Source organism: Cornus florida, unplaced genomic scaffold, assembly GCF_030987335.1.
Source record: "Cornus florida cultivar Cherokee Brave unplaced genomic scaffold, ASM3098733v1 CherokeeBrave_3.0.0_Hap2_Chr11, whole genome shotgun sequence".
NCBI classification, from domain to species: Eukaryota; Viridiplantae; Streptophyta; class Magnoliopsida; order Cornales; family Cornaceae; genus Cornus; species Cornus florida.
The window spans coordinates 81,594,818-81,622,073 of NW_026775581.1; the positions used below are offsets into that span (position 1 = coordinate 81,594,818).

At 34.8% G+C, this 27,256-nt stretch overlaps 3 protein-coding genes across 5 annotated transcripts; 2 read left to right on the forward strand and 1 right to left on the reverse strand.

Annotated features, from left to right (window-relative positions):
• Positions 1–1,918: 1,918 nt before the first annotated feature.
• LOC132286362 (proline-rich receptor-like protein kinase PERK1) lies at positions 1,919–9,311 on the forward strand. Its single transcript, XM_059788689.1, has 8 exons — positions 1,919–2,473; positions 3,373–3,876; positions 4,846–4,932; positions 5,192–5,262; positions 5,992–6,077; positions 6,557–6,704; positions 7,371–7,532; positions 8,214–9,311. The coding sequence occupies exons 1-8, from the start codon at positions 2,101–2,103 to the stop codon at positions 8,484–8,486; spliced, it is 1,704 nt and encodes a 567-aa protein (XP_059644672.1). The 5' UTR covers positions 1,919–2,100; the 3' UTR covers positions 8,487–9,311.
• Positions 9,312–10,862: 1,551 nt separating this feature from the next.
• LOC132281967 (pentatricopeptide repeat-containing protein At5g25630) lies at positions 10,863–19,792 on the forward strand. Of its 3 annotated transcripts, none has more exons than XM_059783613.1 (4): positions 10,863–11,016; positions 13,068–13,379; positions 15,275–16,168; positions 18,679–19,792. In XM_059783613.1, exons 2-4 carry the CDS (start codon positions 13,275–13,277, stop codon positions 19,540–19,542), a joined length of 1,863 nt encoding a protein of 620 aa, XP_059639596.1. In that variant the 5' UTR covers positions 10,863–11,016; positions 13,068–13,274; the 3' UTR covers positions 19,543–19,792. The 3 variants fall into 3 exon arrangements, with proteins under 3 accessions (XP_059639596.1, XP_059639595.1, XP_059639597.1); XM_059783612.1 differs by having other exon boundaries at positions 10,871–11,055; XM_059783614.1 differs by having other exon boundaries at positions 10,871–11,026.
• Positions 19,793–20,790: 998 nt separating this feature from the next.
• Positions 20,791–26,194, reverse strand: LOC132281402 (rhomboid-like protein 11, chloroplastic; the record flags this gene model as incomplete). Its single annotated transcript, XM_059783110.1, has 7 exons — positions 20,791–21,089; positions 22,289–22,351; positions 22,427–22,593; positions 22,699–22,739; positions 22,959–23,044; positions 23,349–23,473; positions 25,825–26,194. Coding segments are annotated over 7 exons (1,017 nt in total), but the record flags the coding sequence as incomplete, so codon positions are not given.
• Positions 26,195–27,256: the final 1,062 nt, after the last annotated feature.

Consider the following 27,256-nt stretch of genomic DNA (forward strand, 5'->3'; position numbering starts at 1 on the left):
GCCGTTCGCAAGCTTCAGCCGCTTTCTCTCAACTCTCAAGCTTGCCCCCCCCCCCCCCCCTCTCAACTCTCAAGCTTGCTCCCCTCTCTCTCTGCAACTGCTAACTTGTATATATGGGTTTTGTTTTTATTTTTGGAAGTGACGGCAACGGCGGTGGAACGGCTGAGGGGCGGCGGCGGTGGATCGGCTGAGGGACGGCCAGAGAAAAGAGAAAGAAGAAAGAGAAAGAAGAGAGAGAGAGAGAGAAAGAAGAGAAAAGAGAGAAAAAAAAAAAAAAATTCGGGCAAAGAGAGAGAGAGAGAAAGAATAGAGAGAAAGAAAAAGAGAAAGAAGAGAGAGCAGAGAGAAAAAAATAATAATAATAATAATAATAATAATAATTTTGGGTTTTGGGTTGGGTTCGGGTTGAGCCCGAGCCCAACCCGAATTATCTGGGTTTTAATTAAACCCAACCCGAATATGAACCCGATTTGTGAATTGTGTGTCCAAATTTCAAAATTCTTGGGTTAGGGTTGGGTTGGGCTGGGCTAGCCCGTCCAACTTGCAGCCCTAGTTTAAATAGATTTATTTATGTGATTTAGAAAAAAAAAACACATAATTGAAAGTATACTCAACATACGTCTTTATATCACCTTGTGTATTGATTAATTTGGTATCATCTCAACCTCTCCATTTCTTTTTTCTAATTGTGAGAAAGATAGTTATGCAATGGAACTTAATAAAATTAATCAATTTGATAGTAAAATGATTTGTGCAACACGTTAGATGTTAATTAGATAGGTAGACAAATCATGCTTAAGATTATATTTGTTGGTAACAATGGTAAATCTTAATGATTTCAATTGTGTGCTTGTAGCCACCGTTCATTCATTTACACTTGTTTTTCCCATAATTGTTAACAAGAATATGATTCCAAAGTTTAAGGTGGATTCCATGCATATATCTTGTCTATTATCATCTTTATTTACTTGCATTGTCATTAGTTTTTACTTTAGTTGATAATTAGGAAGCAAAACAATTTATCTATACTGCATCAATTGTTCATTAGCTTTGAATCAAATAAAACCATGGTTCTTGTGACGATCGCTACTTCACTATATTGCGTGGTAGTAGTTTAGAAATTTAAAATTGATGATTTCCAAATGCAAAACCACGTCACAATGTTAAATTAAGAATGAGTTCGGCAGAAAGCCCAACGACCTATAAAGTCAACCTTTGTGCAAAAGGGTGGAACCATGTGAGGCATAAGTTCGAACCAAATGATCTGCCTAGAGGATAATAAAACATTGTAATCGAAAAATGGACCATATAACACAACTTTCTCATGTTTTTTGTATTCAAGTCATTTTAAACCCCCTTCTTTTTTCTTTTTTTTTTCAAGTCAACACATAGTTAGAAGGGTAACAATGTCATTTTACATATAAAAAGGTACTTGACACACTTGAAAACTAACTTTTGAGAATGGGTATAAAACGAATCAAACACTTGTAATACGAGTGATATTTGTTTTTGAAAGATGATTCAATATGATATTTGGCCAAACTCAGCGAAATGAACCTAAAAAAAAAAAAAAAACACCCATGCTAATATCTTTACTAAACTAGTTTTACAATTCATTTATAAACTTAATCCTCGCCAATAAAGATATACATTTAGATGAATACTAAATAAATGAAAAACATGTCATATATCCTTTACTACACTAGACCATTATAATATGAATAACATTATGCAGTAATTTACTAATTTGAGCAGATTTTTATTATTATTTAAAAATAAAATAAAATAAAAATAAAAATAAAAAACTAATTTAAGGAGAGCCTATAATAATTAAGTGAGGCCGACCTCACAGTAGTCTTACTCAGAAACCATGTAGAGCCCTTAAAATTCTCACAACCATTTTCGCCACCACTATCTATCTCACTACTACATTTGTCTCTTGGCGATAAGGAAATGATAATCCATTGATAAGTAATCACTAACAATATATAAATTTTAGTATTTTTGATAATCAACTAATAATCTCTAAGTATCTACTAGTATTATAAATAATCAAACAATCAATTTCAGTTACTTCATTCACCTGAGCCTCCATCAACAATGTCTTCGTTGATGACTCTATTCGAATTCATTAGATTGTCCTCATTGTGTCCGCCGCCGGCACCGACTATTACGCCACCGGAGCCTCCTGCTCGGGTGACTTCATCAAACTCTCCACCGCCTCCGAAAATGGAGATCAACTTTCCTCCACCTCCGCCGATTTCTGAAACTTCAGCGGGGGCGAACAATCTTCCTCCGGCGTCTGCTCCCACCTATAAAACTATCGATTCACAACATTCTTCCACGAATAGAATTGCGGGTGGTTTTGGTGTAATTGTTCTATTCGTTGGGATTGTGTATTTGTTTATTTGTTACAGAAAAAGGAAAATGAGTGGACATGTAGATTACTGTTACAAATCATCATCAATAAAAGGTGAGATTAATTTTCTTTCATCATTTATATATTAATTTTATTTAGGTTATGCTTTGTTAGAATTTTTTGTAAGAAAAATTACTAGTATAATTTAGTGACCAGACCTAAAATAGTTGTTTGGATCATGGTCACTGAAAAGCAACTAAAGTGATTAATGATATCACCTTAATCGTTGCAGTATGCTATATATTGTAGTTGATTTTAAGTTTGATAGCTACATTATTATTTTCTGTTAGAATAAATTATAATTTAGTGATCAAACATAATAGCCATGCTCGCTTAAATGCTATCACCTGAATTGTCGCATTATATTATATATTGCAATTGATTTTAAGTTTGATAGCCTTTCTTTTGTTTTATTAGGTTTTCTTGTTGCAACTTAAGAAAATATTAGTGCTAAGTTGCTGTGGATTGGTGGGAAATATATGTATTATGTGTAATACTGTAGAAAATTGAGATTAACTTGTAAAAGATAATTTTAATTTTCAAAACTGTGTTCAATGTGCCAAGAAGAGACCAGTATTCAAGTAATAAAAGTATTGAAGTCTAACATGGTATAGCTTTGATTGTGAGTGGTCTTAAGTTTCCCATTTGAATATGTCTATATATGAAGTCTGGGTGTTCCATCAGCAGCAACAATTTTAGTCTGTGGTATTGATAGACATTGGCAGGATTTGGGAGCCTCGTGCACTTGGCTAGCCCTTTATTGATAAGCAATAAATTGCTTATATAAATTGGTCAGGATGCTCAAACCTGTGTGATTTTGGCTCAAGCAGACTCGAGCACTCTTTTAAGAATCATGTCTAGTTGATGCTCTATACATTTTCTTTTTGATTGTAAGAAACTGGCACTCATCATTAGCATGGACTTGAATGTGCTGATACATTTTCTTGCTTCAGGCAATTGTTGTGCTGTACTTCCTAAGTATTTGAAAAAGAGAATTCTTTCACCATGGCCTCATGTTGCTGCAATGCTAGCAAAGCTCTTTCCTCCACCTCCTATCATGAGCACAATTGGAGATGCTTCTTCACAAAATTCAGGGTCTGACAGTCAATTTTCACCTCAAGCCCACGGGGCCATTACTTTTGGTTTCTCAAGTAGTAGTTTCACATATGAAGAATTAGTGGCAGCGACTGATCGTTTCTCACAAGCCAACCTTCTTGGAGAAGGTGGATTTGGGTATGTCCACAAAGGAATCCTTCCGAATGGGAAAGAAATTGCAGTTAAGCAGTTGAAAATGGGAAGCCGGCAGGGGGAGCGTGAATTTCGAGCAGAGGTTGAGACAATTACCCGACTGCATCACAAACATCTTGTTTCATTGCTCGGATACTGCATCTATGGGGCTGAGAGGTTGCTTGTTTATGAGTTTGTTCCAAACGACACCTTACAGTTCCATTTACATGGTAAGTTTTCTGTTATACTTTTCTTCCTACAAGAGAATAGCTTAAGTTTAATGCTTTGATGTGTGGGTGTCTTGAAGGTGGGCCCTGGCATAAGGTTGTTTCGTTGTGAGCTGGAGGTCAATGGTTCAAAACGAAAACGTCTCTACATGCAGAGATAAGGATGCATACATATGATCCTCCCTAGACACCGCAGTGGCGGGAGCCTCGTGCACCGAGCTAGCCCTTTATGTGTGGGTGTCTTAGTTATGGTACAAAAGGCTTACAAATATAAAATCAGAAGTATATAAGTTCAGCATGCTAAAAAGTAAGATAATCTAATATGTCCATACCTCCTTAGATTGCCATAAATTTTTTACTTTGTTTAATTATTTTTTGGAAAAAAAATAAAAAAATAAGTGTTTCCTGGAGCTCTTGTTCTTCCTTCACCATTATCTTTGAATTCTATTTGGTTGGGAAAACACGGACACCTATTTAAGTATAAATATTTTGGACAGAAGATTAAGCAACTTTATGTTAAAAGGTCAAACCAATCAATTTTCATTATCTGAAAAATCCTGTTATGTTGGGTTGTTTGTTTCTCTTTTTAGATTGCTGAAAACAAATTTCAAATGATCCAGAGTCTTTGAAGTTAAGGTCTATTAATTGGTGGATCCTTTAATACAGCACAATTTATACATATCCCATTTTGGTGCTTTTTCCCAACCAACATATTAATAAATGGAAGAAAACATCTTGTAAGCTTTCTTTGCCTGATTGTGTCAATGTTTGGCTCTTTATGGTATCTGTTACTCTTGTCATCAGTTCTTAGCTTTTAAAAGAACAAACTGAACTCATCATAAATGAATAAGTAATCAATTGATTTACATTCTTGGTTCATTTTTGAGAAGTTGTAGTTTACACAATGCTGTTTCTAATCTTCAAATAGAGATGCCAATCATGTTATTTGATCACAAAAAAATTGCATTGCAGGAAAAGGCCAACCTATTATGGAGTGGGCAAAAAGACTGAAAATTGCGATAGGGTCAGCAAAAGGACTGGCATATCTCCATGAGGATTGTATGTTCCTCTCTCTCTCTGTCTCTCTAAAGACACTTTGGAGGTTGAGGCAAGTCCAAATATACCCTGTGCAAATCACTAGGTAGTAAAAACATAAGCACCTACTGATTTTTATGCTTCTGGGAATGCTTCTGATGTCCCTGCTGACATACAGAAGGAGAGCTGGAATTTCTCTGTTGCCACCTCCTTCCAAATGGTCACTTTGTTGTAAATAATACGTTCATCTTTTTTGTCATGGAAATAATATATATTCCTGCAGGTGATCCTACAATCATTCATCGTGATATCAAGGCATCTAATATTCTTATTGATTCCAACTTCCAGGCAAAGGTAAAATTCATAATATTGATTTTGCTATTAATGTGATTCAAACTTATCTTGACCCAGTTAAGGAAGATTATTCCTTGATACTTTGCTATGGCCCACAAAATTTGGTTTATGAGATTCATACACTGATTAGTTGTAATGATTGCATAAACTTTGGTTGTCTTGTTGTAAATGAGGAAATGTTTAGCTTATATGTATTGTTAGATCTGTTTGCATAAATAGGAGCTCTTGGTTTGCTTGTGTGCCTTAACTCAGCTTGATCACTAACTCAACCTATTCAGACAAACCGCCGTTCTTTTGTCTCTGTATTGATCATCTTCTTGCCCATTGTCCCTCTAAAAGTCTTAAAGCTAACAAACTGTGGGACTTTAGGCTCCTGACTTATTGCCGTTGTATTCTTTCTCTTACATGCTTTTGGTGAACTGTTGATTATTGCCTACGGCATCCTCTCAGAGTGAGTGCTACTGAATGCGGTCTATCCTAAAGCGGCCAGACCGCTTTTGATATAGTACCCTAGTACAAAGAACTTTATATAAGAGTCGAAGCTCCAAAAGAGGAATTGGGAATTTTTCTCATGGAACTTTAATTCTATTTCTCAGCTTCTAGATGACCAGTTTCAGAATTAATTCGATTCTTTCTCAATTCAGGTTTCTCAACTTCCTGTTTTGAGACCCTTTGTGTTTTATATGTTCCTTTATTTTTAACTAATGAAGTTGATTTTTTTTCCTTCAGGTTTCTGATTTTGGACTTGCCAAGTTCTTTTCTGGTACCAATCATCAAATTACTCACATCTCCACAAGAGTGGTGGGAACTTTTGGGTAGGACTACTTTTTGTTAGTAGCTTAATATTGCCATGTATTATAAATTTCTGATATGCATTGGTATTTAAGTTTATCTGTCCATTTGGTTTTCTAAACAACTCAGTGCAAGTGTCCAGTTGCATTCGACTTCTCATTGAAAATTATTCAAGCACAAGAATGCATAGGTGGTCACTTTAAAGTACAAATTGTTTTCTGAATATCTTAGTTTATCAGAGCTAAAAGCCACTTCCCGATTTAGTGCCCATGTTGATCCGCTTATAACTGCCTTAGCCTTGGACCGGGAAGCAGACAGTCGATACCTCACACATAATTAAATTAAGGGAAGCCCTCTTCTCCGCTCTATGGCGTGTTCGTATGGATATTGCTTCTAAGCACCACCTTGACTTATTGGCCAAATCCTGATAGACCACCATGTCATTCACTAATTATTTAAAAAAGTATGCCTCTTTGCTAACATTTTTTCTTCTTGTTTACAGTTACCTGGATCCAGAGTATGCAACAAGCGGAAAAGCCTCAGATAAATCCGATGTTTTCTCCTATGGTGTCATGCTTCTGGAGCTTATTACTGGGCATCGACCTATCAACACAACAGAATCCTCAACAGCCGAGAGCTTGGTCAACTGGGTAAGTTGTCTTGCATGACTAGCATTGTGTTTCTTTTCCAAGTTCTAGATGTTGTCATTAATGTAGTTAGACAAAATCTTGAATTAGGAACCAAATCTATGGAAGCATCTTAATCTGTCTTGCAAATTTGTCTTGGGCATAACAATAATGTCATTCCCTCCCCCTTTTTTGAAATAAAGACATTAAATAATATTGGATTATCTAGTTTGACAACTATATGTTTTTTGTGCTATGTTTGCTTTTGAAAAAACTGGATTATCATCATCGTCCTCCTTGCTTTGCTCCCATATGAATGGGGTCGGCCACTTGAATTCTCTGTCTCTAATCTTTTCTATTACATCCCATTTCACCTATTATATTTAACTTTTTTAAGTCATTTTTTAATAATTTCAAAATAGTTTAAAATTTACTTGATTTCCTAAGGAGGGCCCATCTTGTAGCGGTTTGTACACTAGATGTGCGTCTCTGATTGTGTGCTTGAGAAACCATGATTTGTTTTGACACTCAACATGCAAACTAAACCATGCTCGAGACTAAATTGGTGGCATGTGAAACAATGTGATCCTTTTTCTTGGCAACCTTTTTCTTCCCCCAAACATGGAGCATCTTTGGCTGCAAAACTTGAGTGCAAGAGAAAATTTAAAATAATTAACTGCTGACTTATAGGCTAAGCCTTTGCTTGCACAAGCTTTGGAAGATGGAAATTTTGATACTCTTGTTGATCCACGGCTGCAAAGAAATTATGATAATAAGGAGATGGCCAGCATGATCACCTGTGCTGCCGCTGCTGTGCGCCAAACAGCATGGCGTCGACCAAGAATGAGCCAGGTAACTCAGAAGTATTTGATTGAAGGACCATTTGTTTTGCATTGAATACAATTACAATCAAGGAGTGGTATAAGAAACATAAATAAGGGTTGTCTTATTTTGAAAGTAATGGATGAAATTATAAAAAGAGAAAAAAATGTTGCAGTACATACATCATACATAAGTAACATAAGTGCAAAAAGAAGAATTTTAAGAAGCGGAAAAAAAAAAAAAAAATGAGAGAACTTTGAAGGGAAAAAAATTAGGGTTTGATTGAAGAAGGGGAATGTAATTTTTTTTAAATGAAATCAAGGAATTTGAAGAGGAAAAGAGAAGGGAAAAAATGAAGAGAATAAATGTTAGGGGGGCATTATGTAAAATTTCTCATACATTGGCTCCGCCCCTGCCTAAAATCCCACAGTAAAACAGGCCACACAAAGAATCTCTCTTTGAATATGTTAGTCAGGAATTAGGATCAATATCCTGTATTTTTCAGATATACATGGGTCTCGGGGACATAATCATATTTTGATAGTTACATTCTGTTTTGTTGTTTTGGTCCAGGCTTTCAAATATGTTAAATTAGCTTTCACTAGTTTTACGAGTGCCAAGTTTGCAGACCATGTTAAAACAATTATTTTTGACTCATTTGTGTCTTTCTTCTAACAAAAAAAGGTTGGAAATGTGTTGCAAACTATGCAGATAGTCCGTGCTCTGGAATGTGACTTTTCTCCAACTGATCTAGAATTCGGACTTAGACCTGGACACAGCACATCTTTCAATTCTTTCGAAAACCCAAATTACGACGACCAACAATTTGGGGATTTCAAGAAGAAAATCAATATGATATTGATGGAAAGCACCAGCAATTACAGTCTTGAAATGTTGGGCTCAAGCAGTGAGGCCATAGAATCAGTTGACAGACAAGGGATATATGCTGAAGCAGTGAGGACTGAAAAACTGTTGAAAAAATAGGGGAAACATAGGGGCATAAAACCAATTGAAACAGTTGAAAGACAAGAAAAAAACATTGGATTTCTTAGAATAACTCTATACTTCCTTTCGAGGGGGATTTTCTATTAATTTTTGAAAACATTTATACATTTATTGGTTCTTTACAAATAAATTAATTAATGAAAAGGGTTTTACCTCTTTGGTTCTGTTTTCTCTGAATTTGATCATTTTGACGTGGGTGATCCTGGACTGCAATTGTTGCTGGATTGTTTGCATTAAGCGATTTAAACACCGAGCTCAAATGCCTGAATTTTCAAGCTTGTCTTCTGCAAGAGTAAGGTCAGAAATTGAGAATATCTGATAGCATATGTAACACATTTGGGGTTTGTATGCCATTTTTGTACATGGAAGGTAAGAGTACGGCCATTCGGACCACCGGGATCGTCTTCACTGTCACTAATTCTGGTGTGCATCCAGGGACAACATTGTGTCACGGCAGTAATAAAGAGTGAAGATTGACTGTGCGCCAGCAGAAAAAAGTATGAATTAATGTCAAACACGGCTACTTCTTAAAGAGTTGAACTGCATGGGTTTGTGTTATGGTGTTCTGGTATTGCTGAATATCAATTTTAAGGTTTTACATATTGTAGTGGCAAACATGCACAGGCATCCTAATGTTAACGTGATTTATGAGGTCCAGGATTTGGCTATAGTGTTAGGAACTTAGGCCTCCACTGGCAAACATAATTTTTTAATTTTTTTTATTTTTTTTCGTAAATTTTCAAACATAAATTTTATTTTAGGAAAGTCGACAGAAATAGTAACAGTGATAAGCATAAAGTGAATGATACTTATAAAAAACAAATACATATTATATTATACATGTTTAAAAACTTAGTATTAAATATAGTTAAAAAATTATAAATACATTAGATATATTACATTCCACTACTTTATATATATATATATATATATTTCTACTTTTAAATATATTATATATTTAAAAGTTACATTCAAATTTATAATTCTTTTATTCAGGAAAAAAAAATTAAAATTCTTCTATGCATGACAATATTCTAATATGAAACTAATCTTACTCTACTTAATTTATCCAACCCAAACTTAACTAAAGTTACAAAATGTGAACGTGGGCTTGGGCTCAAGGGTTACGTTAAGTCTGCGCTTTGCATTGGGGTGCACATAGTTTAGTCTGCGCTTTGCATTAAGGTGCACATGGTTCGATACAAAATTAAAGTGATCTTAGTAGTTCTTAGAAAATTAAAACTGGAATTAAACTAAATCAAGTTGTAAAAGATCGATTTGATTCGGCTTTGTACCACAATTCTTGAGCATCAAGAACCTTCTAAAAAATTTGTATAATAACACACTATTAAAGGTCTCATTAACTTTAAAAATGAGAGTAGAAATATCATAATATATTCTACTTGGATGTGTAGAAGATGTGTAATCATGTTTTTTTGTTTTATATATTAATATTAATATTATATTCTGTAATATATATATATAGTAATTGGTCTGGTCCTGTCCTGTCCGATCTTAATGAACTCCAAATTGTAAATTAATTGTTGTTTATTTTTTAAATCGGAATCAAACTGACAATTCAGTTCGTGCTTGTTCCAACGGTTTGATTTTGTTTTTACCAATTCATTAGGTCTAACGATTTCTTGTGGACCTCTACTTTGCAAACTCTCAGTGTTCATATATTTCAAAACGTGTGTGTATATATATATACATATATATATATATATATATATATATATGATGTTTACATAACTACTACACCATGTGAGATGGTACGAGATGTTACAATTACTCCTCTTGAAACCCAATATCTTCACGGTGTTTACTGGTTAGCTCATTCCTCTTATTTTTGACATATTTGTTATGACTCGTGTGCCTCCTTGCATTCAAAACACAGTCGGTTGTAGCGAATTGCAAAGGCAAAGCCAATTTAAAACAATTACTTTTTTTTATGTATATTTTTTTAAAAAATTAAAATTGCCCCCCTCAAATTTTTTTAAAAATTGCATTTTGTATGTATAATAATTCTCTAAAATTTTAAAATTGACCTTCCTCAAATTTTTTTTTTTTGTATTTCATTGTGCCCCTGGACATCCTGGCGGGTCGGTTCTGACATTAGGTTTGCTAAATTTAACCTTTTGTTTTTTGGTTTGAGAATTATTACATTTAACTACTTATTATTCCAAAAAAATAAAAAGTTTAAGATAAATAAATAAATAGAAAATTTGAATTTTAGTGAAAAATGAGTGTTGCAGAAAAAAAAAAAAAAAAAAAGTGGTTCACTAGCTCTCCTTCTCAACCTCACTGATTTTTTCCCTTATCCTCACGCGTATATGTACGCACATATATGTAAAATACAGAGACACATAGTGATGGCACTTGTGGATAAGATTTTCGAATGGATGTCGTGAAACTCCATTTTTTGCGATCCTTACAAATACTACATGCAAAAAGAAAGAAAACCCCAATCTCTCTCTCTCTATCTGCAAGCATTAGCTGAGCTCCAAAGGTGCGAACAAGTAACTTCATCTTCATCAAGAACTTAATAGTATGCTCTTAATTCTTATATTCCATTACTGTTACAACGACCCTCTAGAACTGTTTTCTTGGCCCTTAAAATTTACGATTAAGCCCAAATGTAAATCCATTCCTTGGGTTATGTTTTGAAGCTTGTAATGTGTGTTTGTGTGTGTATATACTGGCACTGATTTTTGACGCGGGTTTTGGTAGAACTTGAGAATATCTGCTCTGGTTCAGGCTTATATTCCCCTTATTGATGGATTTCTTGGATATCCAAATTATAGGAAAATTTGGGTTTTTTTTGGGTAGAATAAATGTTGATTGTTCCTTTAATATGTCTTGATTTCTTTATGTAATGTGTGTTTAATTTTGTGTGTATTCTGGCACTGAATTTTGACGTGGGTTTTGCTAGAACTTGAGAATATCTGCTCTGGTTCAAGCTTATATTTCTCTTATTGATGGATTTCTTTGGATGTCCCAATTATAGGAAAATTTGGGAAATTTTTTTTTTTTTGGGTAGAATAAATGTTGCTTGTTTATTTAATATGTCAAGATGCAAAATCAAATATCCATATGGGAATTCTTTATTATGTTAGCAGATGGTTTAAATTCCCTTAATTGGAGTTTTGGAGAAGATTTCTGGAACACTATGGCATGTTTGGTTCTTTTTTCAAGTAACTGATAAATTGGGAGTCACTCTGGATTGCCTTGTTGATTCTTTTGTTTTTGTAAAAGGAGTTCATCCTTCTAGGGAAATTTGTAAAATCGGGACCCACGAAAATGTTTTGCACTCTGTAACTTCTACTACTGCTATAATTGAAATTATTGGAAATAGGATTGATACAGTATTTGATTATCTATACCATTCTGACGTTTGAAGCTGTTTGGTTTGGTTTGCAGGTAAATTTTGCCAGTAGCCACATGAACTTCTCATTTTATGTTGTTTCCAATGCTTGTTCTGGTCATAGTAGGATATGTTTATGCATAACTGATGAACATAAAAGCTGAATTGGATTCCTTAGTTGCGTCGCCTCTTGATTTTCTCATAATCTTTGATCTTTTGGCAATTTTTATCTATTTTGCTTTTCCTCAATTTATTCATTGTTTTTTTTGCTGGTGCTTCCATTGATTTTGACAGATTTTATTTTTATTTTGTGAGAACACATTTGTTTCTTTCAGTCTTTCCAGCTTCCCTATGGGTAAACAATATATTTCCCTCTGTACTAAGCACTGACAAGTTCTAGTGAAAATTTGTGGTCTCATTTCAAACTTCAAGCAAGCTTGAAATTGGTTTGAAAACCTTATTTATACATGTAGATTTAGAAAAAAGAAAACCCAATATAGAGCACTCGGGATTCTGTTTAGCTGCTTACTGACTTGGGATTAAAGATACCGTTTGTTCTCAATATATATATTTTTTCTTTTGGAATTTGAATGCAGTGCACCTTGTTTCCTAGTTTTAGCATTTGTGTAACAGCAAGGTTTCTGGAATGGTTTCGGTGGCTGGTGCACCAAGTTCCAAGTCCTTAATCCAGATGAATTTTAATTCTTTTCTCTCATGTATATTTGCTTATTTGTGCCTTTTAGTTTCAAATTTTTAAATGTGTCGAATAGTAGCAAATGCTCATATTGGTTTGTAGCTGCATCAAGACCTCTAGTTGCCTTATTTGTTAAATTGATGATTGCTTTATAATTCTTGGCACCATTTCTGCATTGGTTTTATATATATTTATATATATTATTTTTATAAGTATTCCGCATTGTTAGTATCTAAAGTCTTAGTTTTAACTATTTTTTTTTTGGCCAAGAGGTATCCACATTTAAAATTACGGGATTACATCAGTATTTTAATTGCCCTCACGATACTTCATGGAAAGAGTGTTAAACATTTTTTTTTTCTCTGTTTTGTGTGTGTGTTGTTCTGTATCGTCTTTCAACTTCTGAAGAGACCTCTCTGTTTGCCATTATTATTATTTTCTATTCCTGATTATTATGCAATTTCAAGACCTTTTTAACCGAATGTCACTTTCAATGGCACAGTTGTCTCTTTAATGGGGTTAGACCTACCTACTCAGTCCTCAGGCTTGCTGATTACTAGATATTTTGTGATTGGGACATTCCTTGGATGAATTTGAAAGTGGACTAAATTTGCAGTTCTGATCCTGGGATGCAAAATTGTTGAAGTTAAACACGATCAAGATTTTCAAATTGGCAAATAAGGACTGAAAAAAAAGCCTAGAGATCCACATGGGAGAGTCCAAAACAGAGAGTGCTTATTCTGGGACTGTCAGCAAACATCTTGGAAGACCTACAGTCATCAAGAAAAAACAGTTTCAGGCATTGTCGACTAAGGTATGCAACCATGTATACAGGAACTTATTTATTCGACTGTCAGGGCTGCATAATTTTATAACTACTGTCTGGCATGGTCTAGTTTGAGCATCAATTTTTTTGCCACGGGAACTGATATCGAACATCCTGGTCAGTCCATTAATGTTCTTATTTTAGGATCTGCGACAGAAACCTCATTAATTGTTGTTTTAGTCTGTTGCAACTGAGAATATGAATATTTTTCAATATTTATTTTACTAAGTAATATTAATCAATATTCTTATGTAAAATTTCTTGGAATTGTAGTTCATAGTAATAAGCCATCAATAAGGATGCCGTACCTCGGTACCTCCTGCACGATGTCCACTGTGTACTTATTTTATTTTCCTTTTCATTTGCTAGTAAGGTGGACACGTGTCTCCAGTGTTATACAAACATCAGTCTCCCAAAAAAGGGAGATCATGCGTGATATTAATAAGACCGATTCTATTCTGATTTGCTGCTGCTATCTTTCTGTGCATGGTAGTGCACAAAAGAAATATAAAGATTCAACTGTGTTTTTTTAATATGACAAGTTTGGGTACATGAGGATGGTCTGAACATAGATAGTGGAGGTACTATTAGAAATGAATGTTCTGTAAATTATCTCTAAGGCCCAAATAGGTTTATAAATAAGGAAGCCCGAAGTCATCTCTATGTCGAATACCAATACTCATTGGATACTTGTGGGTACGTGTCCTGACTCAAAAAATCTTAACTTCCTACACAAAATTTTCCAATTCATTCCCAATTAAATTACATTCACTTTCAAACATCTTAATTAAGATATTATTAATTCCAAACTAATTTTTAATTAGATTCAAGTCAACTCCGAATTAATTCAAGTATCCTAATTGATTCTAAACCAATTTCGCAATATCAACTGGGGATAATCTGGACCAACTTAATTATTAATTAGTTTCTCGAAATCCTATTGTCTTAAGGCCACTTATCTTTCATAAACTCTGTGATTAAAGAAGTTTGAAACAACATGTCCATGTGATGTTTCAGCCCTATCTTCATTCTATAATCACATTTTTTATGTTGAATATGAACCTTCCGATGAAGTGACGCTTCCTATGGACTAAATCAAAGTTTTGTTCATGGAATACACCAATATATGACATGACCTACACCATGAGGCATGATAATGTCAATCATGTTGTCAATGAAAATTTTCAATAGCTGGACAATGAACACGAGTTTCATTATGTAGCACAGTGTTTATTATTTCTCAAATCTAATCACAATTCCAGACTAATACAAAATTATAGGAGCCTAGGAAATCAGTTGTTCCGGCATTACAGAATTACTAAATATTGTCAAGAATGAGGCATTTTAATAGGAAAATTATAACGCGTGAAGATCAAAATCAAAACATGCATATCCATTAATCCATTAAGTTTCTAAAAGTCTCTAATCCAAGAAATGTTTCATGGCCTTGGTCCCCAATTTCTGTTAAACTGCTTGACTGCAACCTATACTGTGATGCAGCGTTGTGTTCTATATGCATATGCGTGTGTGTGTGTGTGTAGAATGCATGTCATTAAAGCTAAAAGAAAGTGGTTCAAGACCTTTAGCTGCATCTGGGTTCGGGTGGATAGTAAATTTATTGAACATAGATCATGATATTCTCCATTTACCAGAAGGCAATTGTTTCCCGCACTACTTTAAATTGAATAGAATAATGGGATATGATATTTAGAATTTGGTCCTATGGGGTATTACCGTGTGTTATCATAGTGTTTTCCTTAACAATCATCATCATACATCATGTCACAACCAAAGTTTACTTGCTTGTTGTTTTAGAAAAAGTTTGGATAAATTTCTTGTATTAAAAATACACATATTTTTAAAAAAATAAAAATTATTTGCAGGAAAAAAATCCAGAAGAGAAGATTCAGTTATCTCCAATGCCAGAGTCAACTCTCTGCACTGTCTGCAAGAGCAATAGTAGTTGCCAAACTGTTCGCTCAAAAACAAAACTAATGGACATTCTGATAGAAAGAGGGAAACCACAGGAAGCACAGTCCATTTTTGATGGTCTGATTGAAGGAGGACACAAACCATCCTTGATAACATACACAACCCTTTTAGCTGCTTTGACAATCCAGAAGCGCTTTGACTCAATACATTCGATCCTCGGTCAAGTGGAAGAGAACAGAATGAAGCCCGATTCAATTTTCTTTAATGCTGTTATTAATGCATTTTCTGAATCTGGGAATATGGAGGAAGCCATGAAAACCTTTTGGAATATGAAGGAAAGTGGATCTAAACCCACTACCAGTACTTTCAACACATTAATTAAAGGGTATGGAATTGCTGGCAAACCTGAAGAGTCTCTCAAAGTGCTAGAGCTAATGTCCCGTGAGGAAAATGTGAAACCAAATCTCAGGACATGCAATGTACTCGTCAGAGCATGGTGTAACAAGAAGAACATTACAGAGGCTTGGAATGTGGTGTATAAGATGGTAGCTTCTGGTTTACAACCTGATGCTGTTACTTACAACACGATAGCGACTGCTTATGCTCAAAATGGGGAGTCAGACAAGGCTGAGTGGATGATTTTAGAAATGCTGAATAATAATGTGCAGCCTAATGAACGAACTTGTGGAATTATCATAGGTGGGTATTGCAAAGAAGGTAAAATAAAGGATGCCTTGACGTTTGTCTACAAGATGAAGGATTTCGGCTTGCACCCTAATCTTGTTGTTTTCAACTCTCTGATCAAAGGATTTCTTGACACTATGGATAGAGATGGGGTCGACGAGGTCAGTGTTGATCTTTAATTCTGGTTTGATTGATTCATATTTGTTCCTAGAAACTTCTGTTACTTCTACACGTGTAGTGATCATGTCAGGGTTTTAGATGATGTTATTTGCCACTATATTAGTTAAACACTCCCTATATTTTCTTCTTCTAGTAATTTTGTGCTAAGATATATTATTATCAAATTATATATATATATATATATATATATATATATATATATATATATATATATTGATACTTCATGATTTTCAGTTCTAAAAATTAGACCTACTCACTTTGAATTAAAAGAAAAATAAAATAAATATACATGCTTTCGAAGGGATCATTTTAGTTTTTCTAAGAGTTCTAATAACTTTAGCCACTTGAACATGTAACAGTGGTTCTGATGTTGAAACAGTTAATAATGGCTTTTAGACCTCCAACCAACAAAACCTGAATTACAAGTTACTCAAAATTATAGTTGTACTTTATATTTATGGAACTCCAATAGTAATATACAGAGTATAGCAAAAATATGTATTTTTCCAAACTATTATCAGTCGAAGAAAATAATTTAGAATTGCTGATTCGTCTCCACATCCCCTATAAATTCTCAAGGTGATACCAGAGAATTAGCTGAAGGGAAGATTTACAAGATAATGTAAGGCGAGGAGCAAAATGCCTGTGTGTAATAAAGTGGTCCTGCACTGATTACCTTTAGAGTGACACTCAACACTATTGTCTGTAGATGTCTCAAATATTGCTAATGTGGTTGTAGTTGTGCATAATAATGGCTGTTATTAAAACCATGATCTATATCCTGCATTACACACTTGCCACTATGGTGACATGAGAAGTTAAATAATTTTTTAGCTTATATAGGGTCTCAAGTTTTATGCATTCTAAAATTATCCTAGCATTTTATCTGTTGTGTAGGAATGCTTTTGGTTTAAAAGTATATCTTCTGTATGAGTGTTTCACCCTCTATTATTTTTTTCAAAAAATTTGCTAAAAATCAACATTTTCTTCTAATTTTATATGCCCCCTTCAATGTATCACCATCACATGTTATTAGACTTGGTGGCGATAGCATTTTTGTTTTGGTAGGTAAACTTCACACCTTTTATGAACCAAAAAACTTGTACCCTTCCCCTCCTCCCCCCTCAGAGAGAGAGAGAGAGCTGCAGATTTGCACTCGTATAGCTATTTGGTTGGGACCATCTCCGTAGTTGTTAACGGTGTGCCTAGGCTCCGAAAACGCCCGAGTCTCATCAAGACTCAGCAGAGTGCCTTAACCTACTACAGGTCAGGCCCTTCAGTTAGGTTCACGTAAAGCCCTCAAGCTCTCGCGTTTTAGCAAACTCGAGGCTCGAACAAAGTGTGCCTCGTATTTTTTTCCTTCTAAATGACCATGAATTTACATACTCTGCATCACATCAAGGTAATTTTTGATGGATCATTATTTTACTCTTATCGACATGAGCTTACTATTTGACTACTTACATTAATTGTTTCTAGCTGAACATTTTTATGATATATAATATTTGTTTAAAATCTACATGACATTGTTTTTTATTGTTGCACATTTTTAATGGTAGTTGATTTATTTAACATCATATGCATATAAGAAGGTTTTATGCAAATTGATTTACTTCATCCTCCAAGTTTATATGTCTTTTTTTTGTTTATATATATATATATATATAGTTGTGTTGCATAACTTGAGTTTTTCTAAATGGATTTTGATTTAATTGAATTCATATGCAAATTTATAAGATAATAGACATGGAATTGATATACTAAAAGATTTCTTTATTTTTGATCTCGACCAGTTCGTGTTGCATATGTGTGTGTGTGTTTTCATATGCTTGTCTTTAATATTCTCTTTTCTCCCACACGCACACCTTAGTGTGCCTTAAGCCTTTATTAACTATGCTTGTCTCTGATATCAATTTTTTTTTGTATTATAATATTGTTTATTTTGCTTATAGTACAATCCCCATGACCCATGGTTATTAGTATTTTTCTTTTTCGTATGCACATCATGTCTATTTCTTTAGTTTTTGGATACAATTATGTGTTTCATTATCGCTCTGTTTCTTTGATGGAGGGAAAGGAGAGAACATTTAAATCTTAAAAATTATTTCCACTCCAGATAGTTGTTAATATTTTAATGTTTTTTTTTTTTTTCTTCCTAGTTGGTACTTACACACACTTGTCTCTTCTGAGACTTGAACCCCTAACCTCCCTTTGGGAAATAAGAGACTGATACCGCTAGGCCACTGGCCCATTGTTAATGCTTGTTCTCTTGCTCTCATTTGCTCTCACTCTCTCAGCTGAGAAGGAGCATAAGAGCTTGGGAAATTTTGTATGTTTTCCACACAATATAATGTTGCACTTAAGTATTAAAATATAAGAGTAACAACTACAAACAACTGCAATTATTTTTAGTATTGCTAGATTTTACCATGGAAGTTATTCTTTCAAGAAGGGAGAAAGAAAGAACTTATGGGAAGTCTCAACCTGACAGGTCCTAACATTGATGGAAGAATTTGGAGTGAAACCAGATGTAATAACTTTTAGCACTATCATGAATGCCTGGAGTGCTGCAGGATTCATGGATAAGTGCAAGGAAATTTTTGATGACATGGTGAAGGCTGGCATAGAGCCTGACATCCACGCGTTCAGCATTCTCGCTAAAGGTTATGTGCGAGCACGAGAACCAGAGAAAGCAGAGGAAATTCTGACTGCCATGGTTGAATCGGGTTCCCAACCGAATGTAGTTATCTTCACAACTGTCATAAGTGGATGGTGCAGTGCTGGTAAAATGGAGGATGCAATTAGGGTTTTCGAGATGATGTGTGAATATGGAATATCTCCCAATTTGAAGACTTTTGAAACCCTAATTTGGGGATATGGAGAAGCAAAGCAACCATGGAAAGCGGAAGAAATGCTGCAAGTTATGGAAAGGTTTAAAGTTCAGCCTCATAAAAGCACTCTTCTGCTGATTGGAGAAGCTTGGCGCGCCACTGGATTAACCAAAGAGGCAAACAAAATAATGGATACCCATCAGAGAGATGCTAAGGAAGAGATACCAGTGGAAAGCTTAGAGAACCTTTATCAGAGGCAAGCTTCCTCTTATTCCAATCCATTGCAGATACCGAGCTCTGTTGCAATTGATCAAAAAGGATCAGCTGCGGTGACGAAAAGAAGCCGGGTGGTGTTGAGAGAAGCTGAGTTTTCATCTGAAAGCTTGTGGACTGCAACTAAATCCATGTACCTCACTTGTAGATTTGGAGCAAGAATGCCAATTATCTGCCGGAAGCAATCTCAGGGGCAGCTTTGTATGCATGGTCAACTTGCACAGTCATGTACAGTGGTGTTTTTGAACTAAAAGGAAGGCAGTATTGCTGGTTTCCTGATGCACACATTGGCTTGTATTTGCCACTGTTGTAGATAGCGACTAAAGGGGGTCTTCATTTCATAAACTTCCTAGTTCCCCGGATAACCTCAAGTTTCTCAGAAAATTGCTGATCATGTAAATGTTTTTCTATGCACCATGTGCATGTGCTAACTGTGCAGTTATACAATTGTTGACATTGTAAGACAGGAAAAGAGGCATTTATTGTTTTTTTGCTTTTCAAGTGGATGTGCTTCTTGACTCTTGAGGTTTGGACTGCATTGATGTGCCATGGATTATTTTGTTTTTGTCACTAGTCTTGCCGTTCAACCTTAGTATGTATAGCGCATGGATAGAGCCTGGCGTAGAGTTCCGCCAGTGATCTAGTTAGACACTACGGCATAAAGCCTTTATTCTCAATTGTCAAAACCTTTGGCCTAATGGTATAACCTCCTCATTTTCAAAGAAGAGGGGAGGGGTTCAAGCCCGACAAAAATGTATGTGTGTGTTTGCTTTACCACCCAAAAAAAAAATGTTAACCTTACCCTATAGGAAGCGGTATCCGATGCAGTATAGCACTGTAGAGGATCCGGACTAACCCTATTGAGCCAGCTCTGCACTGACTTGAGCCTCATGCTTGGTGTTGGAGTGTCCCTGTTCTCCTCGTGCTTGATGTTGTAGTGTCTCTGTTCTTCCCGACTTTGCATGCACAAATGCACTCGGACATTTGTTGGCAAATGCAAATGAGAATCCTCCTCGAGCAAATGAGAATCCTACCCTTATATAGGCGTCCAAGAGACCAACTTTTACACATAGAACAAGGAAAGAAAACTTATGCATACTCATATCCACCGGAGCTTTCCAAATGAAGTTGTTCACAATTCTATATCATGGCATGTCCATATCAAAGCAGAACTCTTAAACCCATGTTGATCTTATTGCTTAGATTGATGCTTTAAGAAGAGGAACAAGTTCCAATTTTTGGATTTGATCTCAGAGAACCTATTTAAAAACCAACTCCTATCAAAGACTACCAGGAAGCCAGCAGTTTCCGCTATTTCAACAAATTCGCGTCACTTCATAAAATGCCATCTTATATCATTCTCTCTCAAATTTCTGTGGTGAATCAGATTAAGGTATTTATCAGAAATCCTACAGCCAACTATGCGTCAAGTGCATTTTCAAAATTCAGGTAGAAGAATACCTTCCGGGGGATAAAAATTAAAAATAAAAATCATCAAGTGGAAGAATGCAACATTGTTATGGATAATAACAACAAAAAACTACGTGACAAATTTCCTTCTGCAATTATCCGTATAAAAATAATACAAAGTTACATTCAATTATCAAATTCTATCTGTTTTATTCCGTACAGTCTATACATTTTGGTCTGGAGGCTGAGAAGGAACTCTGCTCAGAAGCCATATTAAAGCTACACCAATAAGAGCACCAGATAGATGTGCTATGTGATTGACATTCTGGAAGGCGCCTCCACGGAAACTGCCTGACAACCCTGTTGAAGCCTGAGCTGCTTCCATCACCTGATTTACCCGACAGAGCATCAAGAAATATTCATACACCAAAAGCTTCAAAAACTAAATAATCAATAACATTTCTCTTAGAAAACTTCTTGTGGTGGACAAGATGCGAATATCTAAGGAGTCAGTTTTTTGTGCACATGCCCATTGAGAAAAATACTAAAATGACCACTACACTATTGGTTTTACCAATATGGGATGCTGGGAGGCGTGGATTGGATATGACCAAACGTTTCGCTTTTTCCATAGAAAAGCTGTTCTCGAAACTCAACCCCACGTGTGCTCATTGGTATAGTTCATTAATTATAATGTACAGATGATCAGATGATATATCTGTCAGGCTCTTGCAACCCTATATAAATTATTTAAATTCAACCTCATATGTGATCATTGGTGTTCTCCTCTGCCTTCTTACACATAAAACACCAATTTAGGAAAGCATATTCCCTTCTTGCCCAATACTATCTATAGTTAAGATCAACTCCAAGGCTACCGATCAGAAAAAAGAGAGACATCTTATAAAGTGCTATCAGCGGCCATAGATCCTTCCAGGGACAAAACAGGCCTCTCCTACCAAGAAGTGCTCTATAATTAGATCATACAACCACCAGTTAATTCTTGGAACACTTTCACGTGTAGACATCCTCACTCCACCCACAAGCAATGAAGCTATACAGAAACTTAAAGAAGGTACCCAGTGTCTTCAACTTTCAGGCAGAATAATCAAAACTTAATAATAAACCAATACTGTAAAAACCATAAAAATGAAAAAAGCTCATAAACAAATATCTGGACTAGGAAGTTCATGCTAAAAGTCATAGACTCACAAAGCTGGCACTTTAAGAGACCATTCTATTGTTGTTAGTTTACACATGGCTATTAACTTCAAAATTGAAGGCTTAAGTCCTGATGCAAACATCCTACTTAATACCTAAATGTGTAATAAGCATATATGAAGGTGGTGGTGTTATTTTCTATTTAAAACTGTTTTCCTGCAAACTATTTATGTAAGAATTAACCTTTCAAGCCGATAAAGAGTGGTCAAATATTTTCACTTCAATCTTGGCTCATTAAGTTATACTTTATGATAGAAATGGATATATATTTTGTGAAGTGTTAATAATGATTATGAGAAAAATGGGATGACACATTTGTTGGTGGAATTCGGTTTATTTAGGAGTAAGAATTGCTTATTTGCTTACCTTCTCTATGACAAATTGACCCAGTATAAGTACTTCAAGGATCTTTCTCCAGTCCCAAGACATCTACAGAAAGCACCAAGAGAGTATTAGACCAGCTTACACATATTGTTTCCACAATGTAGAGTTTAAATTAATTACCTTCACAAGGACACTAACTGCAAAAAGTCCAAATACAGCACCAGAGGCTCCAACAGAAACTGCATTTCTTGGGAGAACCAGCCAAGAAACAAGGTTTGCTCCAGCACCTGTTAGGATATAAGAAAGCCACAATGCAAAGTTTCCTTCCTCCTCTTCAACAAGCTTTCCTGTTCAGGAAAAGAAGTATACATCTACAGTTTAGAACTTACTTGTATTAGACTTGGATCATGTATGTAAACTCTCAACATTTGAACTGAGGAAATATATCTTACCAAAAATATACAAGAAAAAAAGGTTGCTAGAGAGATGGTTCCTGTTAAGAATAAACAGATAACATCAAAGAGTGGGGGGTGTAAAGCATTTGATGGTTCGGTTGTGTAGATCAAGGACCACAAGTATTTCCATTTGACCATACAGTATGCTTTCAAATATTAATTCCGTTATTGCAGCCTGACTTATTTATATAAAAATAAATAAAATAAACACGAGCATTCTGATGTCTATGCATCCCTACATGCTATAGAAGTCTCACCAATTAGCATGACAGAAAGTTGCTGTCACAAACTGATACCAAGCGGGCCAATTGTGATACAAATACAATGCTTTGATCCCCCGAACCTGAAAAAATGCAGAAATTCAAGACAGACCTACCCTGCCATTAATACCAAAAAAAATAACTAAATAAAATAAAATAAAAATAATGATAGAAATATCAATTTCCTATGAAGCTACTTTTCCATTTATATCAGGTAATCAGCTTTGAAATCATGATGTGTCTCCATATTTCATAACTATGATGGATTGCACAAAATATTTCATAAAATTAATCTTTTGGAGACTTCCATTCTAATTCACCCAATATTATAACCTTTCTCCAATACAAAAGAAGAGAGCCTGATGAAGAGCCAAAATATTTTGGTACCTGAAACAGGTGATCTGCCGCGTAAATTCCGAGATTAAGGAGTAGGATCCAGAAAATTCCATTCACACGTTTCTCCGGTTTCCGCTTCTCTTCCGACTTCCCAAGTTCAAGCTGTGATATCATATCTAGTAAACATATTATAAATTGCTTCAACTTTTCCCTACTTCTTTGAATTTAGGTTCAGTAATATACACAATAAGAAGGAAACAATACTGTCATGCTTCAAGTATTAATGGGAACAGAATGTTCCAGGATGAATGCAAGCTTCATTTGATATTAAGGAGCCTGAAATCTGTGAATGTTACTGCAAAAACTCATACCACTATTTCATTCGCATTGATGTTATGATGATGAAAAACCACACTCCCAAAACAAGGAAACAGGCTTCCCTTTTTTTCCTTTTTAAATAAGAAAAATTGTAGGGCCACATTCTTTTCATAACAAGCAAAATATTTCGGTAACACTTATATAGCAATAATATTATCTAAGAAGCATAGACGCTTATAAAAGAGTAGTGTCATACATATGGTTGACAACTTGACCTCAACAATTTCTAAAACTACAGTTATGTGTTTGACTGTAGATAATATAGAAATAAAATTAGTTAGTTAGGTAAGGTAAGGCAAAAGACACTTTCTGGACACTCAGCAATATATGACCAATGAATCTAGTACATTATGCATGAGAAAAATATAACTGTAAAGAAAAAATCATGTTAACAGGAGATTTTACAGATTTTTGACCATATATGAAAAAAAAAAAAAAAAAAAAAAAAAAGGAAAAAGAAAAAAAAAAGTACGATAGACGAAAGTTTAATGAAATAAGTGAACATGAGAAGAGGAAAGGGGTTGTCATTGTTATTTGTACACATGAACATCCTCATATATAAACTCACACACACAGACATTGTGTCAGTCCTATATTATTGTCTATACTACAAGGGTGATGATTGATTTTATGATTCACAAGTTACCCTGCTAAATCCATATAATATTTAATTTACTAACAATATTGCAATGCTTATTTAAAAATAGTTGTCGCCTTTCCTCATTGTGCCCGTGTCTTAAATTTTTTAAAATTTGCTGTGTTGAAGTGTCATGTCATGTTCATGTCCTATGTACATTTCATGCTCCATATAATATATATGACATGGTTGAACAACAATGACTCTGATAAGCTTTATGTCACGACCCACCCTACTGTGTAGATTTTGTCCGCTTTGTACACTCACTGTCATCGTGGTTTTCAAAACACGTCTACACAGTTAGAAGATATCCACACATACAAATGCCAAAAACATCTCCTCCTAGGCGATGTGGGGTGTAACAATCACCCCCTCTTGGGACACAACATCCTCGTTGGCTTGACCCTCATGGGTTTGTGCTCGCTCCTCACATTTGCGGCTTGTTGGCTTGACCCTCATGGATTTGTGCTCGCTCCCTTTGATACCATCTACCACGAGTCAGAATCCGCTCCACCCTGTGTAAATACTGTCCATTTTGCACACTCTCCATACTCATGGTTTTCAAAACGCGTCTACACAATTAGGAGGCATCCACACATATAAGTGTCATGAACTTCTCCCCCAGCGATGTGGGATGTCACACTTTCCTTCCAATAACTTCGTGAAGCATCAACGCTTCAAATTAAGAGTAAAAAAGTCGCATCAAATTCAGGTTGAAATGTTGTCCAGGATTCCAAAATTATATTTGATTTATCCTCCTAACAACTTAGTGGAGCATCTTTTGGACATACAGTATTTGATCAAACATGCAACCACCACAACATAAAAAAAACTAACTTCATGTCAACAGATTACATGCAGTATTATAATTTTGACCTTAATGCATAACATGTAGTTATTTCCTCTAAAAAAAGGAACTCCCAAGAAGATAAAAGGAACAAGTCAGACTTTCACACACCAGATGCTTGTCAAATTTCCAACAACAACACAGACCATCAGCAACAAATAATTGACTCGAAAAACAACAAATCAACCACTTGCTCAAAAACCCAAGTAAATACCAACGAACCAATGACTTAATGGTATCAGCCTCTTACCTCCTAAAGGGAGGTCAGAGGTTAAGTCTTGAAAGAGGTAAGTGTGCCTGAGTACCAATTAAAAAAAAAAAAAAAAATTTAAATGCTACAAATTTCATCAACAAATTAGAATTATTCGCTAAAACTAAGAACACACAAAACTGCCATCAACCCAACAAAATTGAACTTCAATAATCCAACTTTCTACTCCCATAAGGTGATTTGAAGTAAATCCACATCAGAGAAAGAGAGAGAGTTTGCTCAAAAACCCAATTAAATGCTATAAATTTCATCAACAAATCTTAATTATTCACCAAAAACAAAAACACACAAAACCCACCAACCCAACAAAATTCAACTTCAAGCTCCAACTTTCTACTGCCATAAGCTGATTCAAACTAAAATCGCATCAGCGAGAGAGAGGGGGATAGTTTACCTGAACCGTTCGTTTTGCAGACGAGTCGAGATGGAGAGGAGAGAGAAAGTAGGGGAAAACTGAATCCGGTGTGGGTTCGAGAAAAGGAGGGAAGTTTTGGAAGGGAATTGAAGGGAGGTTGAGAAAGAGGCTGAGGCATGGCCATGGGCATGAGTTTGAATGAAGTATGAGGTCTGAGCGGTGTGAGGAGTAGCTGGAACTGCCCCATTTTCTGTTTCGGGGAAGAGAAACAATCCCGCCAAGGAGAAATCCGCCCAGAGTCGTCGTTATATGTACCACATATTGTGTGTATAACAACAGTAATTTTACACACTTTTTTTTTTCCTTTTTTTTTTTTTGTGTCAATGATGGTAAAGGTCCTAACCAGAAATTAAATTTTAATCTGATTTTTTCAGATCAATTAAGTTGGGTTTAAATATATATATATATATATATATATATATATATATATATAAAAGTTTATATTTATAACGTATTTTAAATATCCTTTAAAAAATAAGTGTCACTTGTAAAAATTTTAAATGACAATAATTTCACATAAATGTTGAACGCTTGATCTAAAAGAATATAAATTTTAAAAATAATCAAGTTAAAATTATCACTTAAAATTTTAGCAGTTCACAGCGTTGTAATTTAAATGCATAATCTTTTTCAAATACTTCTACTAGTTAACTCTTATATTGAGTCAGTGACACCATTATAGAAATTACAAATAACATTTTGGTGTTTGTTTGAGTCACAAATTTTGATCACGGGCGCATTGTACACTAAATATATTTTTATATTATATATATATATATATAACAGCGGTTTACAGAGTACATATTTCAGATGAGAATGAGAATGAGGTAAATCAATAAATTACATTTATAGAATATAGTAAAATAATTTAAGAAAAAAAAATATATAAGAAACATATATAGTATAAAGGGGAGGGGGACACTTTTACATATTTACAAAAAAATATATACATATTTATAGAAATATATATACAGAAAATAAGGGAAGGAAAAAATAGGGGTGGGGGGGAATTTTTTGGGATATTCCAATTTTTAACTTTTCTAAATTGTACTTAGATTTTGAAAAAGTTCGTCTCAAAGAAGGACATTTATTTTGGGCCTTTACGGGCCAACTGAAATCCAATCCCTTTACTGGATTGGACCTATAATGGGTTTCAAGTTAAAGTGCTTCTTGGGTAAGGACCATCTTCTTCTTTCTAACCCTGCTTTTTATTCATCATTATTTATTTTTTAATTTATGGATCTATTGCAAAGGGTTCAATACGTAATCTCATATTCAATATATATGAAAAATTCCTTTCAAACTTAAAAACTTAACTTCACCAATCAATAAATACAGAATGAAAGGTGAGCAATGCACATGAAGGATATGACATCATCTTGTTCTAATCGTATTGTTTAGTTGACATAAA

Coding starts and splice junctions, on each gene's coding strand:
- LOC132286362 (XM_059788689.1), top strand. CDS start 2,101: ATGTCTTCGTTGATGACTCTATTCGAATTCATTAGATTGTCCTCATTG. Junction 2,474..3,372: donor CAAATCATCATCAATAAAAG/GTGAGATTAATT, acceptor TTCTTGCTTCAG/GCAATTGTTGTGCTGTACTT. Junction 6,078..6,556: donor AGAGTGGTGGGAACTTTTGG/GTAGGACTACTT, acceptor TCTTGTTTACAG/TTACCTGGATCCAGAGTATG.
- LOC132281967 (XM_059783613.1), top strand. CDS start 13,275: ATGGGAGAGTCCAAAACAGAGAGTGCTTATTCTGGGACTGTCAGCAAA. Junction 13,380..15,274: donor TTCAGGCATTGTCGACTAAG/GTATGCAACCAT, acceptor AATTATTTGCAG/GAAAAAAATCCAGAAGAGAA. Junction 16,169..18,678: donor ATAGAGATGGGGTCGACGAG/GTCAGTGTTGAT, acceptor TCAACCTGACAG/GTCCTAACATTGATGGAAGA.